This window comes from Rhinoraja longicauda, chromosome 21 (genome assembly GCF_053455715.1).
Source record: "Rhinoraja longicauda isolate Sanriku21f chromosome 21, sRhiLon1.1, whole genome shotgun sequence".
Taxonomy (NCBI): Eukaryota; Metazoa; Chordata; class Chondrichthyes; order Rajiformes; family Arhynchobatidae; genus Rhinoraja; species Rhinoraja longicauda.
In genome coordinates, this window is record NC_135973.1 from 21,059,520 (window position 1) to 21,075,688 (window position 16,169).

Below are 16,169 nucleotides of genomic sequence, written 5' to 3' on the forward strand. Positions count from 1 at the left end.
AACACCACACAGGCGGCACCCGAGGTCAGGATCGAACACATTTCTCTAGCGCTGTGAGGCAGCTCTACCAGCTGCACCATTGTGCCGCCCTTGTCTGCTTGGTTACCTCATTGCTGGGTGTGGGATCTCTCTTTGAATAAATTGGCCACTGGATCTCTGATCACAACAGTGACTGCTGCCTTTGCCTGGTCGTGAGACTGAGAAAACGGTTTTATAAATGCAAGTTGTGTTGAATATTTTGCTTATTTGTTAGATTCCTTTCCATCTTGTGCTTCACATACAAATGCAACTGTGTGAAGGGTCCCTTCAGGAGTGGATTTTGGAAAGGAATACCAGACCAAGAAAGGGTCTGAAATTTACATGTGAGTTGCTTAATTCTTTGTTATTTGTTATTTCTTATACTGAGTTGGTTCTTGCCACTATTTTTTCATTGAAACCGTTTGCGGTTGTTCAGGTCAATTTGCACTGCTGGAATTCGACTGCACCATGCACATATTCCGTCAGCTCGTCGAGGGAGTACGTTTCATCCATTCTAAGGGTGTCATGCACAGGGACCTGAAGGTGAGTCTGTCTCACAATGTTGTCAGATGACATTAGACATACAGTGCAGAAACAAGCCCTTTAGTCCACTAAGCCCGCACTGACCAGCGACCACCCCATACACCAGCACTCTCCTAGGGACTAGGGACAATTTACAGAAGCCAAATCACCTACAAACCTCCACTTGGGGTGGGTGGAAACGAGAGACTTGGAGAAAACCCGCGCGGTCACAGGGAAACTGCAAACGCCTTAGACAACGCCTGTAGTCACTATTGAACCCGGGTCTCTGGTGCTGTCAAGCAGCAACTCTACTACTGTGCCGCCACAAGTAATAGTGTGGTATCGGGCTATTCAATCCATTTTAAAGTCGTAGAGCCATACAGCATGGGAACAGGCCCTGCAACCCAACTCGTCTATGTCGACCAAGATGCCCCATCTAAACCAGCCCCATTTGCCCCCGTTTGGGCCCTTATCCCTCTAAACCTTTCCTATCCATGTATCTGGTCAAATGTCTTTTAAATGTTGTAAGTATCTGCCACACCTACCTCCTCTGGCATCTTGTCCCATTTGGCCTATCTGTATACTAAAACTCTCGTTTGTTTGTTCCCGAACTACAGCCAAAACAGTACACGATAGCGTGACAATTTTAGGCCCACCTTACTCACTGTCGTCCCTTTGGTGCTAATGGAAGGTTTCATTGAAATCTGTGTTATATTTAAAAAGTTATTCACATTTTAAAATTTAAATCTATCTCCTAGGGAGGGAGGGGTGGATGGAGAGGGGGGATAAGGGGGTGGGGTGGGAGGGGAAGGGAGGGGGAGGAGGGAGGGGGCGGGGGGTGGTGGGAGAGGGGGAGGGGGGGGAAATAGAGGGTGCTGCATCAATGCAGGAGAGGTTTGGTGTAATATCCCTCTAAATCTTTTCTATCCACATACGTGACCAAGTGTCTTTTAAATGCTGTATCAGCCTCATCTACCACGCTCTGAGTGAAAAAAATGCCCCTCAGGTTCCTATCAAATCTTGCTCCTCACACCTGAAACTAATGATTCTTGATCCCCCTCCTCTGGGTCAAAGACTCTGCATTCACCCTATCTATTCCCGTCATGACTTTGTAGACCTCTATAAGATCAACCGTCAGCCTCCTGTGCTGGTAGAAAATGTACAAGACTATTTTTAATCATTGTTGGTACCCAGTAATTTTGTCTGTGTTGGCTCTTTGAAGGAGAGGTCTAAGATTGGTCTCAGAGTCTGCATTTTCGCCGTATATTTTAGGTTCAGACAGTGCATTCCACATTACGGCAGACTTAAACTATCTTGATGTAGATACACTAATTACTTTGGGCAACCACAGTGGTGCAGCTGTTAGAGCCGCTGCCTCACAGCACCGGAGACCTAGGTTCGATCCTGACCTCAGGTGCTGTCGGTGTGGAGTTTGCACGTTCTCCCTGTGACCACGTGGGTCTCCTCTCATGTCCTAAAGACGTACGGGTTTGTAGGTTATTTGGCCTTTGTCAAAATTGCCTCAAGTTTGTAGGTAGTGGATGAGAAAGTGGAATAACATAGAATTGGTTTGAACGGGTGATGGATGGTTGGCATGAGCTCGGTGGGCCGAAGGGCCCGTTCCTGCGCTGTACTGTTTTATGTTCAATCTAGGTTATGTAATAAATGAGTGAATTTATGCTTCTACCACCTTTTTGCCACATTACAGAACTCCCCCCCCCCCTCCTCCCTCCTCTGTATAAAATACAAACTGCAGCTCAGCGCTAATTCATTTATATTACATCCGCACATTCTGGTTTAATGTTAGGCACAGAGAAGTCTTGAATAAAGCAGAAAAGATCCCGGATACAACTTTCGCTTTCACCACCACCACCAGATGCCCAAATACCACTGAAATTCCCTCACCCATTCCTCCTCATTTGCAACTTAAAACCTATTTGATTTCTAGATTCACCAGGCACGAATGAAAGCCGGAACAAAAGCAGTTTGTCTCTGCTGGTGCAGACTAGCATAAAGGAGGGTGGGTGGGTATTTTTAAAGCAGAAACTGATAGGTTCTTGTCAAAAGTTACGGAAGAAGGCCAGAGAATGGGGTTGAGAGAGGAAAAATAGATCGGCCATGTTCGGATTGCGGAGCACACCTGATGGGCTGAATGGGCTAGTTCTGCTCCTATGTCTTAATTCAGCCCCACTTGCCTGTGCTGCCCCTTTCAGATTGTTGGGTGGAAAGACTCGCAGCCTGAGTTTGTCTGGATGTAAATGAGGTGGGGGACGACAGGTTTTTACATTTTTGTTTCAGCTCGTGGGGCGGGAGGCTGAGCGTTCACTGGGGTGAGGATAGTTCAGAGGTGCAGGCCGCCGATCCTGTCGTCCAGTCCGTCCTGGGCCTCGGGTTCCTGCCGCTCGTCCGGCCCTCCGGCCACTTCCTCCAGCTGCTCGGCGAAGTCCTGGTGCCCGTAGACGAATCGCCAGACGGGGGTGGGCAGAAGCTGCTGGGCCTGGTGCCGCCCGTGGGCCCGGCGCACCGCCGCCCGGCACAGGTCGCGGAGAGCGGGCGGTTGCCGGCTCAGGGCCTGTAGGAACTCTCGGTGGCGGCGCGACTCGGGGCCGAGCAGGCCACTGGGCAGGCTGCCGCCGGCGCCATGGATGCGGGGAGGGCAGGAGAGGCTGAGCAGCTTGGCCAGCAGCCGGCGGCAACGCAGGTTGGGGCGGCGCTCCAGGAAGAGGGCGAGAGGTGACTCGCCCAGCTCGGTGCAGAGGCTCAGGTCGGCTCCATGATCCAGCAGAAGGTCGACCACCTCCTCCCGCCCGCCGAAGCAGGCCTCATGGGCCGCCGACCGGCCCCGCCAGTCCCGGGCGTCCACCGACGCTCCAGCCGCCAGCAAGGTCCGCACGCAGTCCAGCCCGGCTCCCAGGTGTCGACCGGCCTTGCCCGAGGCGGCTCCCACCGCCAGCTGGAGCGGCGTGCAGCCGCTGCCCGGCACGCGGGCGTCCACCCGCGCCCCCCGGCCCAGCAGCTCCTCAGTCAGCTGCCGGTCCAGCAGCCCGCTGGCCATGTGCAGTGGCGTCAGGCCGTGCTGGTCGGCGGCCTCCAGCTCGGCTCCGTGCCGGGCCAGCACCGCCACCGCCGGCCATGCCCCGTGCCGCACCGCCAGGTGCAGCGGGCCGTCCCGGCTATCGACGCCGGCCTTGACGTTCACCTCCACGCCGTGCCGCAACAGCAACCGCAGGCAAGCCTCGGCACGGCCCTGCATGGCCGCCATCGCTTTCTCAAACTTGGTCTTGGGTACCAGCCGGTCGCGGGCAGTGTTGGGCCAGTGCATGAGGACGAGGTGCAGCGCCCTGCGACCCCTGCCATCCCTGGGAGAAAGAGAGAGAACCTGTGAGGAACAGAAAGTAGCTGCATTTCCAGAGCACCTTCCCCAAACTTGAGCCAGCTACAAAGAAAGAAAACCTGTGAGAAACTATAAGCTCAGCGAGACCAAATGTAGACTTGGCAATTGTTACTCTGAACAACTTCCATTCCCAGACTGACTTTTCTTGCACGGCCCTCCATTGCCAAAGTGAGGCCACACGCAAATTGGAACAGTACCTCATATTTTGCTTAGAAGCGGTATAAACAGTGAATTCTCTAACTTTAAGTAACAAATCTTATATTCTCCCCGCTCACCCCCTTACTTTGTCTGAGTCTGTACAACCTCTCCCTGTAGTTAAAGATGGACACACAGTACTAAAGTAACTCTGCTGGTCAGGCAACATCTATGGAGAAAAAAGGATGGGTGACCTTTTCTGAAGAGCCAACCGATGCCCTCACTTGCCGCACTTACTCTGCCTCCAGATCAGCCTTGTGTTGAATTAAGCACTCCAGACTCCTTGCCTTTCGATACGTTGCAGCCAAATGAATCGGAAGAATAGACAACCCCTTGGGATCATAGAAATTGGACAATCAATTGTAAAGCAAACAAAAATCCTGCAGATAACGAATATCTGAAATTAAAAAAAATTACAAGGATGTTCCTTGGTCAAGGGGCCTGAGCTATAGGGAGAGGTTGAGCAGGCTAGGACTCTTGGAGCGCTGGAAGATGAAGGGTGATGTTATAGAGGCGTACAAAATCACGAGATGAATATATCGGGTAAATGCCCAGGTTCACTTGCCCAGAGTAGGGGATTTGCGAATCAGAGGACAAAGGTTTAAAGTGAGAGGGAAAAGATTTAATGGGAACCTGAGGGGTAACTTTTTTACACAAAGGGTAGGGGGTGTGGAACGAGCTGTCGGAGGAAGTAGTTGAGGCAGGTACTATTGCAATGTTTAAGAATCATTTAGACAGGTACATGGATAGGTCAGGTTTAGGGGGATAGGGGACAAATGCAGGCAAGGTGGGACTAGTGTAGATTTGATATTCTGGTCGGTGTGGGCAAATTGGGATGAAGGGCGTTTCCACGCCGTATGATTCTATGACTGGCAGGAAATATTCAGCAGTCCAGGCAGCATTTAGAGTAATTGTTTATGGAGATACAAAACAATTGGTGTTTCTTTACATCGGAATCTTATGGAGGGGAATAAAATCATGAGGGGAATAGATGGGGTGAATGGAGAGTCTTTTACCCAGAGTAGGGGAATTAAGAACCAGGGGACATAAGTTTAAAGTGAGAGTGGAATGATTTAATAGGAAACTGAGGCAGCTTTTTCACACAGAGTGGTGGGTATATGGAACGAGCTGCCAGAGGAGGTAGTTGAGGCAGGTACTATACCAACATTTAAATGTTGACAAAGGACAAGGGCGGCACAGTGGTGCAGCGGTAGAGTTGCTGCCCTACAGCGCCAGAGACCAGCATTCGGTCCTGACTCCGGGTGTTGCCCTTAAGGAGTTTGCACGTTCTCTCTGTGACCGCGTCTTTTCTCCGGGTGCGCCAGTTTCCTCCCACATTCCAAAGACGTACAGGTTTGTAGGTTAACTGAATTAACTAAATTCTTCCATGTGTGTAGGATTGAACTAATGTATGGGTGATTGCTGCTTGGTGAGGACTTGGTGTTTTCATGCTATATCTCAAACTATAAACATTTGGACAGGTACATGGATAGGAAAGGGTTTGAGGGATATGGCCAATCGCAGGCAAACGGGACTGGTGTAGGGACATACGGATTAGCGGGGGGGGTCTCAAACCCTCGGTTGGGTTAACGGGTCACGTGGTGCGGGAGCGCGAGGTATAGTTGTGTCTGGCGCCAAACTGGGGAGATTAGATTAGATTATGTTAGCAGTTAAGTAGTGTGTGTCCAAAGTAAGTGCGTTGCGCCTTGTTACGGTTTTTACTAAGAATAAAGTCTTTTGATAATAACGCTCGTTTTTGGACTCACTACATTGGTGACCCCGAACGTAAGATCTGAAGCGAACACGCAGAATGTCACAGGTGGGAGCGAGCGCGGGCGAGGTTCACCTACCGCCGTTCTGGGCCCATCAGCCGCACCTGTGGTTTGTGCAGGCGGAATCACAGTTCCATATCAAGAAGGTGGAGAGCGACCAGGAGATGTTCCACCACCTGGTGAGCTGTCTGCAGGCGGAGGTGGCTGCGCGGGTCAGTCAATATCTGACCAGTCCACCCCAAACGGAGCAGTACGTGGGGCTCAAGAGGCTCCTACTGAGGACTTTCGGCTGGAGCTACTCCATTTACCAGAGCTGGGGCAGCGGCTGCCGTCGGAGTTGATGACTGAGATGCTGACCTTGGTGGGCGACCATCAGCCGTGTATGGTTTTTGAAGCGGCATTTCGGGAGAAGCTACCCCGGGACGTCAAGCTAGTGTTGGCCGACGTCTCGTTTGAAGACCCGGGAGCGTTCGCCGAGAAAGCCGACGCGCTCGTCAGGGAGCGGCACACCCGAGAGGACTCGGTTAATCGGGTCTCGAGTCCCAGCGACAGTCGGTGGAGCGGCCAAGAGAGTGACGGATCGGCCGCTGTTTCGCAGTCTGCCAGCCAAGAGGGAGCTGCGGAACATGTTTATTGGTTGCGGGCACAAGCAACACGGCAGAATAGGCGCGGCTGGTGTTTCTTCCATCGGCGGTGGGGCGGTGACGCCCGAAGCTGCAGAGCCCCGTGTGCGTTTCCGGGAAATGCCTGGGCCGATCGAATGTAGAGGCAGTTTCGATTGGCCGTAATTGCCGCCTCTACGCGACGGACCAAGGTACCGGTATTGTTTTCCTAGTGGATACGGGAGCGGTTGTGAGTATTGTGCCCCCCTACGACTGTGAAGTTCAAGCGGGGGGAAGGGGCCGCCCCTCATTGCAGTGAACGGTAGCCCCATCCGCACTTACGGTAAAAGGACTATGTCCCTGTCCTTTGAGTCCAGGACCTACCGTTGGGATTTCATCGTGGCGGATGTGGGCCAGGCCATTTTGGGTGCGGACTTCCTATGGGCGTTTTCGTTGGTCGTAGACGTCCGCGGTAGCGGCCTGCAGCCCTCGGCCGGCGTATGGCCCCGAAGTACGGGGCCTGCGGCCCCTCCAAGCGCCGTCCCACCCAGTTCAGCGATCCAGGCCATTACCACGGCCCCCGGTCAGTTCGATGCGGTCCTGGCGGATTTCCCGCAGCTCCTCGTTCAGCGGTTCGATGCACCTTCCGAGAAGCATGGGGTGGTGCATTTCATTCCGACCGAGGGGCCGCCGGTTTTTGCCCGGGCACGGCGCCTCCCACCCGAAAAGCTGGCCATGGCTCGAGAGGAGTTCTTGAACTTGGAGAGGCTGGGAATTGTTCGGCCTTCAAGTAGTCCGTGGGCCTCCCCCTTGCATATGGTTTCCAAAGTATCTGGGGGGTGGAGACCATGTGGGGATTTCCGACGACTTAACGCGGCAACACGGCCGGACCGCTACCCGATTCCGCACATACAGGACTTCTCAGCTAGCCTGGAGGGGGCTACAATTTTTTCAAAGATCGATTTAGTGCGGGGATACCATCAGATCCCGGTCCACCCGTCGGACATCCCAAAGACGGCTACCATTACTCCGTTCGGGTTGTTTGAGTGGTTGTGCATGCCTTTCGGCCTTAAAAACGCAGCCCAGGCATTCCAGCATCTCATGGACCGTGTGGGTCGAGGTTTGCCGTTCGTGTTTATTTATCTCGATGACATTTTGATTGCCAGCCGTTCGGCCCAGGAGCACTTAGTCCACCTCCGCACTATATTCCAGAGGCTGCAGGACCACAGCCTGATCCTGCACCTGGACAAATGCCAATTCGGCCTGTCGGTGGTAGATTATTTGGGTCACTGGGTTACATCGGCCGGTGCCACCCCATTGCCAGCTAAGGTGGAGGCGGTCCGCTCTTTTCCACTCCCTACTACCATCAAGGGTTTGCAGGAATTCGTGGGCATGGTGAACTTTTATCACCGGTTCGTGCCTGCAGCAGCTCGGGTCATGCGCCCCCTTTTTCAATGCCTCGCGGGTAACCCCGCTGAGTTGGGTATGGTCCGCAGCTGCAGAGACGGCTTTTGTCGCGATCAAACAGGCCCTCGCCAACGCCACCATGCTGGTGCACCCGCGCTCCTCCGCCCCCACGGCTCTGCCGGTGGACGCCTCAGACGTGGCGGTGGGTGGGGTTTTGGAGCAGCAGGTCGAAGGTCAATGGCAGCACCTGGCGTTTTTCAGCCGGCAGCTCTCGCGAGCCGAGCTCAAATATAGTGCGTTTGATAGGGAGCTCCTGGCCCTCTATTTAGCAGTCCGCCACTTCCGTTATTTTTTGGAAGGCCGTTCTTTTGTGGCCTACACGGATCACAAACCTCTGACATTCGCTTTTGCTAAGGTTTCTGATCCGTGGTCGGCTCGCCAGCAGCGGCACCTCACCCTAATTTCGGAGTTCACCACCGATGTCCGTCATATTGCGGGTAGGCTTAATGCTGTTGCTGATGCCCTGTCCCGGCCGGCCATTCCCTCCGTGGCCGTGGTAGGCGGACAGGTGGATTTCCAGGAGCTAGCGGAGGCTCAGCGCCTGGAAAAAACGGCTGGGATGTACGCCTCCACAACCTCGGGACTGCGTTTGGAGCAGGTGGCATGTGGCCCCACAGGTACCAAGTTGTGGTGTGACGTTTCCCTGCCACGCCCTCGCCCGGTGGTGCCTGCTGCCCTGCGTCGTAAGGTTTTTGAGGCCATTCATGGCCTGGCACATCCGTCCATCAGGGTGACTTCGGCCATGGTGGCCGCCCGGTTTGTCTGGCACGGCCTGCGGAAGCAGGTGGCGGCCTGGGTACGGGCCTGTATTCCGTGCCAAACCTCCAAAGTTCATCACCATGTCCAGCCCCCATACCAGAGATTCGAGGTTCCCCCAGTCCGTTTTTTCCACATCCACGTGGATTTGGTGGGTCCATTGCCCTATTCCAGGGGTTATACTCATCTGCTGACGGTGGTGGATCGGTTTACACGTTGGCACTCCTATTGTCGGACACCTCGGCGGCCTCCTGTGCACGGGCCCTGGCGTTGCATTGGGTGGCCCGTTTCGGCGTACCGGCTAGCATCACCACAGATTGGGGAGCCCAGTTCACCTCCTCCCTCTGGGCTGCGCTGGCACAGTTGTATGGGTCCCGTTTACAACAGACCACCGCCTACCATCCCCAATCCAACGGGATGGTTGAGCGCTTCCATCGACAGCTGAAGGCGTCCCTCTGTGCCCGACTGACCGGCCACGATTGGGCTGACCAGCTGCCTTGGGTCCTCCTCGGCATTCGTACGGCCCCAAAGGCCGAGCTAGGCACATCCTCGGCCGAGCTCGTCTACGGTTCGCCCCTGCGGGTGCCGGGTGACATTCTCCCTTCCGCCCCCGCCTTGCCGCCGCCCCTTACGTCGGTGTTAGGTTCCCTCCGGGCACGGGTGGGTTCTCTGGCTCCAGTCCCGACCTCCAGGCACGGAAGCACAGCAGTCCACGTACCGTCGGACTTGCGTGACTGCGATTTCGTGTTCCTTCGGAAAGATTCCCACCGCCCCCCTCTGCGGCCGGTTTATCAGGGCCCGTTCCAGGTGCTTAAGAGAGGGGCTGTTACTTTCACCTTGCAGGTGGGTAATCGCCAGGAGCTCGTTTCGGTATCCCGGCTCAAGCCGGCCCATTTGGACAAGGACCTCCCTGTGTCGGTGGCCCAGCCGCCGCACAGGGGCCGGCCTATGGCCGCCCCACTGGTCCCGCCAGCGGCGCCTTGTTTGCCACCTCTCGGCCCCCCGCCGCCTATGGTTGGGCCCGGGCCGCCGTTCCCGATCAAGCGCTCTCCGTCACCTACACCCTCCGCTGCCGTGGCCCCCCCCCCCCCCCCCCCCCATCGCCTCCCCGCCTCCCGTCACATTGGCGGTATCGGTTTCTCCCCTCCGTACGCGTTCCGGGAGGGAGGTCCGGGCACCCGTGAGGTATGGTTTCGAGGGTTCTGGGGGGGGGGGGTCATGTAGGGACATACGGATTAGCGGGGGGGGTCTCGAACCCTCGGTTGGGCTAACGGGTCACGTGGTGCGGGAGCGCGAGGTATAGTTGTGTCTGGCGCCAAACTGGGGAGATTAGATTAGATTATGTTAGCAGTTAAGTAGTGTGTGTCCAAAGTAAGTGCGTTGCGCCTTGTTACGGTTTTTACTAAGAATAAAGTCTTTTGATAATAACGCTCGTTTTTGGACTCAGTACACTGGCTTAGATAGAGTACCTTGGGGCATCTTAACTATTCAGGTTACTTAATAAATAAGAGGATTTCTGCAGGGGTGGTGATGGATGCAGATATGATAGAGGTGTTTAAGATATGCAGGGATATGGATCACATGCAGTCAGTAGAGATTAATTTAAATTGGCATCATGTTTGGAATGGACAATGTGGGCCGAAAGGCCTGTTCCTGTGCTGTACAGTTCTGTGCCTTGCTTGACTTGCCTGATTTTCATACATGGGCACCATGGCGCAGTTTTTCCAGATGGTTATGGGCTCATTGACCGGATGCACCTTAAGCAGGGTTGTGATGTTCCCCTGGTCACCTCTCATTATAGCATCATGAAGCTTGGCGTGGACATCATCAAACTTGCCCTGGCATTCACACATTTTCTTTGAACATTAGTTCCTTCAGCTGCGGTTCTCCGCAGAGTGGCCGTTCACAAGGGGGACATTTTCTCGCTCCTGAGCTCTCCGTTCAAAGTGCCAGGGATGAATGAGATCGTCTGCCGTCGCTCGCGGTAGTCGGTTTGGGATCACCGCAGCATATGACTTGTGGCTGACGTATCCTGTTGGGAGTTGTGTCAGAACAAATCAGCACAATTTTGATTTGTTTCAGGTTGCGATGGCAGCAGATTGTGACATCAAGGTCTTCGTGTTCCGCGCGGAATTAGCAATACAGCTCGCCTTCTTGAGCGGAATATTGGAACCATAGAAACATAGAAAATAGATGCAGGAGTAGGCCATTCAGCCCTTCGAGCCAGCGCCGCCATTCAATGCGATCATGGCTGATCATCCAAAATCAGTAGCCCATTCTGGCTTTTCCCCCCATATCCCTTGATTCCCTTAGCCCGAAGAACTAAATATAACTCTCTCTTGAAAACTGGCTCATTACAGTGATCAGTCTCTTTGATCCCACTAAGTTAACAGTGCACTAGCTGTACTAGTATCGGGATGCATCACAGTATGGTTTGGGAATAGCTCCATCCAAGACTGCAAGAAATTGCAGAGAATTGGGGAATATCTCAGACCATCACACAAACTAACCTCCCATCCATTTGCTCCATTTAACTTCATCCTGCCTTGGCAAGGCCACCATCATAATCAAGGACCAGCCTCACCCTGATCACCCCCCTTCAGGGTAAGAAGTACAGAAGTGTGAAAAGGCATCCAGATTCAGGGACAGTTTCTTCCCTGTTGTTATCAGGGAACCAAACCATCCTATCAACAACTAGAGAGCAGTGCTGAGCTACTATCCACCTAATGGGAGACCCTCAGACTATCTTTAATCGGACTTTACTGGATTTTATCTTGCACTAAATGTTATTCCCTTTATCATGTATCTGTACACTGGATGGCTTGATTGTAATCATGTATAGTCTTTCCACTGACTGGTTAGCACGCAACAAAAGTTGTTCACTGTACCTCGCTACACATGATAATAAACGACACTAAACTAAATTAGTTATACAGAATATGTGCTATTCTTTAGATAACTGATGTCCTTGGGTCTGCTCATTCCTGTGCAGTTGTATAGAACATTGGTCAGAGCACATTTGGAATACTTTTTGCTTCTCTGGTTGCCCCACTACAAGAAGAATGGAAGCTTTATAGAGGGTGCAAAAGAGGTTTACCAGTTTGCTGCCTGGATTGAGAGTACTAGCTGTTAGGAGAGACACATAGTGCTGGAGTAACTCAGTGGGTCATGCAGGATGTTTATAACTTGGTAAATTCACATTGTCAATACTAATTCCAGTTCTTTTCTTTTAAAAAAATAAACACGATTATTAACTGGATTTAAATTCCACAGCTGCTACAGTTGGATTTTAAGGTAGACAATAAATGCTGGAGTAACTCAGAGGGTCTGGCAGCAACTTTGGAGAAAAAGAATAGGTGACGTTTCATGTCTGAATGCTTCTTTAAACTCGAAACATCGCCTATTCTTTTTCTCCAGAGATGCTGCTTGACCCGCTGCGTCACTCCAGCATTTTGTGTCTTCGGTATACACCAGCATCTGCAGTTCCTACGTGGTTGGATTTGAACTGGGTCGCTGGATTATTAGTCCTGGTCTCTGGGACATTGCACTATCACCGAATGGATGATGGCCAAATGACTGCTGTGCTGTTAGCGTCTAGAATGCAGGGCTAGGTTGAATGCAAGCAGTTTTGTTCGTGACTCATTGATGAACAAACATACTCACCCTGCCTTATGTTAAAGCCAAGGAACATCTTTCTCCACGCTCCTGACTGCCACGTTCGGATCGGGGATTTCGGACTGGCCTGCAGTGACATTGTTGAGACGTCAGATTCATGGACGACCAAGAATGAAGGTCCTGGTGAGTATTGGATAGAGACAGAAGGAACCACAGACACTGGAATCTCGAGCAAAATACAAAGTGATGGAGTAACTCAGTGGATTTATTCACAAAATGCTGGAGTAACTCAGCAGGTCAGGCAGCATCTCGGGAGAGAAGGAATGGGTGACGTTTCGGGTCGAGACGTAACTCAGTGGGTCAGGCAGCATCGGTGGAGGGAAATGGACGGGCCCCTTTAGTCTGATCAGTAAGATGCTGCCTGACCTGCTGAGTTCCTCCTGCATTTTAGAGTATTGGATGGATATGATAGACATATGTTGTCCAATGAAAAACTCACTCCGGAGACACAAGGAACTGCAGATGTTGGAATCGAGCAAAACACAAAGTGCTGGGGTAACTCAGCGGGTCAGGCAGCAAACGCCGAGAACCTGGAGAGGTGGCGTTTCAGGTCTAAACTAAAACTAAAACTTCAACTAAACTAAACAAAAAAACATCTCAGACATTTATGTTAATTGGTCTCTGTAAATTGCCCCTAGTGTGTAGTAGATAAGAAAGTGGGATAACATAGAACTAGTGTGAATGGGTGATCGATGGGCGGCATGGGCTCGATGTGCCAAAGTGTCTGTTTCCATGCTGTATCTCTAAACTAAGCTGAAACTAAAACATTTCATGAGAAGGCACGGTGTCACCATTTTCAGCATTTAGCCTGTCCTTTTTTTCACCCAGATTCAAAACACACCTCGGGAGTTGGTACCTGTCTGTACGCTTCCCCTGAACAACTAAAAGGGTCTCGCTATGATTTCAAGGTACGCATCTGTTTTTATACTGGAATCCTCCTATTTAATTGCCCTTTATAATTGAATTATTATTCATAACTCCCTGAAAGTGGCAATACAAATAGATGGAGTGGTAAAGATGGTAGGTTTACCTTCATCGGTTGGGGCATTCAGTATGTGTCAGAAGTCATGCTGCAGCTTTATAGGACTTTGGTTAGGCCGCATTTGGAATATTGCTTGCAGCTTTGAGTATTGGCTAGATAGGGTAGACATTCAGGACAAGGTTTGAAGCCCTCGCTTTAAGATGAGAGCGGCTAGGTTTAAAGGAGATGTGTGGGACAAGTTTCTTTTTTTTACACAGTCGTGGGGGCCTCGAACACACTGCAAGGGTAGTAGTGGAGTGGCGTTTAAGTAGCTTTTGGGTAGGCATATGACATGCAGGGAATGGAGGGATGTGGATCAGAAGGCAAGTTGTGAACTGGGACAAATTTTGTAAAATTACAAATAATTGTTAAGATTTAAGAACTTAATATAATTTATAGTCAATAGATTAGTTGCCATCATGTTCGGCATGGACATTGTGGGCCTTAAGGCCTTTTCCTGTGCTGTACTGTTCTATGTATACGTTCCACGTTTAAAGTCAGCGTGGGCCTAGTGGGATGAAGGTTCTGTTTGCGGAATTAGACTGCAGAATGCATTTCAGGATGATGGGATCAGACACTTTGATGTTTGAAAAGTATGAGAACAGGGCTCACATAGGTAAACCATGGTGCAGTGGTTGGTCTGTTGCTGTGTTGCAATACTATTGTGTTTCCATCTGTACTTTCAGTCGGATATGTACAGTGTTGGCATAATCTTACTGGAGCTCTTCCATCCATTTGGAACTGCGATGGAAAGGGCAAAGGTAATCATGGCACTTCGAGAAGGCTACATCCCTAAGGACATTGCCCAATGGTGGCCTCTCCAAGCTAAATACATCAAGATGCTAACCAGCAAAGATGCCTCCCACCGACCAAGTGCAGACGAGATGTTGGACAGTGAACTCTTCTCTTCTCTCAAGGTAAGGATGTACACCGTGGTTCTTTAAACTTGTAATAATGGCCAGAATTGTACTGTTCTTTGGGAGCTTGCAGTGCATAAATTGACTGCCACATTTCGTAAAACATTGAGCATTGAATAAAGCTCAAAGTTTATTTTGAGCATTTATTTGACTCCACGGTGAAAGAGTCTACGAACATAACACTTTATCTTGGGCAATAGATTATAAAGTCATACAGCATGGACAGGGCCTTCGGCCCAACTTGCCCATGTCTTCATGGATCAGAACCCTTCTTTAGACTAAACACTTCAGATTAAACTGAGTGAGTGAGGTTGCCTCATCTATACCAGTGCCACCTGCCTGCTTTGGCCTATAGCCCTCTAAACCAGGGAGGTCAAACTACCGGCTCGCGGGATGATCTGGGGGAAAAAAAAACACTCCCGAGCTTCCAGGGGTGAGTGGAAGCTATGCCTATATCCGACCATGCAGTGACGTGGGCAGGAAGGGGCCGGCGCTGGGGGGGGAGAAGAGTCTCAGCATTATTGAGGACACCAGAAAGTGCCTGGGCTACTGCCACAGAGACCGCCACCATGTACCTGAGACCCAGGTGAGTGCGTGGATAGAGGCTGGTGGGAAGTCGCCGCACTGTAAACGGGGCCGCACCCAGCGATTCAAATTCTGAGCTGCTCTCCAGGGTGGGGGCTCTGGGTTAAGGTTAGGTGGGATGTGCAGACATGCTGGTAGTTATGTGGGAATAGTGAAGGGAGAAGATGGTGGTAAAGGAAGGGGTGGGGGAGCAGATGAGGGAAGGGAGGGTTTTTAGGGATGAGGAAGGGAAGAGAGGGTGTCGAGGGAGGGGAGTGGGGGAGTTGGTGGTAAAGAAAGGAAGTAGGGAGGGAGGGGGTGAGGAAGGGAGCAGGGAAGGAATGATGTTTAGGGATGAGGGAAGGGAGGATGTAGTAAGGGAGGGGAGTGGGGGAATAGTTGGAAGGAAGGAAGTGGGGATGAGAGAAGGGATAGGCTGAGGAAAGGGAGGGGGCAGGTGAGGGTAGAGAAGGACATGAGAGGTGAGGGGAGAGGATCTGAGGGGAAGAGAGAAAGGCATGAGAAGGATGGGAGCGGGACCTTCAGGTGAGATGATGGACAGACCATCTTTCACCATGCCAGGTAGCTGCTGTTTGGCTGTTCACCACCCAGCCAGCCCATTGTGGGCAAAACAAACACTGTAGGAAGACTAAGACGGGAACAGTATTAGGCCATTTAGCCCATCAAGTCTACTTTGCCATTCAACCATGGCTGATCTATTTTCTCTCTCAACCACATTCTATTGTCTTCTTTCTCCCTGTAACCTAATCAAGACCTATCAATCTCTGCCTCAAAAATACCGAATGTCTCAGCCTCCGCCGCTGTCTGCAGCAATGAATTCCACAAATTCACCACCCATTCCTCCTCATCTCCATTTTGAATGTATGAACTTTTATTCTGATGCTGTGGCTTCTGGTCCTAGACTCTCCTATTACTGGAAACATTATTTCCACATCCACTCTATCTAGGGCCTAGATACCAATCTAAAAGTAATGCTTGCTAGGCAATCTTCTTCAGAAGAAACGAAATTCGTAAAGTGAAACACTTTGTAGTTATAGCAGAGACTGAGACACAGAGCAGGTTGAAAAAATAAAGTAACGAAAGCTGTAGGAGCACGCGCGTGTGTTCACGCGTACATAACTGATCCGGCCCACGTGAAGTCACATTTTGCCCATTCTGGCCCGTGACCTAAAATGAGTTGAACACCCTTGCTGTAAACCTATCCCATCCATGTATCCGTTTCTTAACATTGTAATAGTACCAGAT

At 51.5% G+C, this 16,169-nt stretch overlaps 2 protein-coding genes across 3 annotated transcripts in view; one reads left to right on the forward strand and one right to left on the reverse strand.

Moving 5' to 3' along the window:
* eif2ak1 (eukaryotic translation initiation factor 2-alpha kinase 1) overlaps positions 1–16,169 on the forward strand; it is a 31,323-nt gene that overhangs the window by 13,862 nt on the left and 1,292 nt on the right. For both annotated transcript variants that reach the window (XM_078418058.1, XM_078418057.1), the window contains 5 exons: positions 254–362; positions 455–561; positions 12,407–12,524; positions 13,230–13,309; positions 14,109–14,339. In XM_078418058.1, coding sequence (XP_078274184.1) covers positions 254–362; positions 455–561; positions 12,407–12,524; positions 13,230–13,309; positions 14,109–14,339 — 645 coding nt within the window. The remainder of the gene's footprint in view (positions 1–253; positions 363–454; positions 562–12,406; positions 12,525–13,229; positions 13,310–14,108; positions 14,340–16,169) is intronic.
* Positions 2,882–10,579, reverse strand: LOC144604291 (ankyrin repeat domain-containing protein 61-like). The gene is made up of 3 exons (XM_078418537.1): positions 10,415–10,579; positions 4,367–4,461; positions 2,882–3,899 (listed from the first exon to the last, which is right to left on the reverse strand). Exons 1-3 carry the CDS (start codon positions 10,577–10,579, stop codon positions 2,882–2,884), a joined length of 1,278 nt encoding a protein of 425 aa, XP_078274663.1.

Excerpts from the sequence above, each read along its gene's own strand:
- LOC144604291 (XM_078418537.1), bottom strand. The coding sequence starts at position 10,579 with ATGTGTGAATGCCAGGGCAAGTTTGATGATGTCCACGCCAAGCTTCAT. Across the intron at positions 4,462-10,414 it reads TGCCCATGTATGAAAATCAG|GGGTTGTCTATTCTTCCGAT; the intron begins GCAAGTCAAGCA and ends TATGATCCCAAG. Across the intron at positions 3,900-4,366 it reads AAGGCTGATCTGGAGGCAGA|GGATGGCAGGGGTCGCAGGG; the intron begins GTAAGTGCGGCA and ends TCTTTCTCCCAG.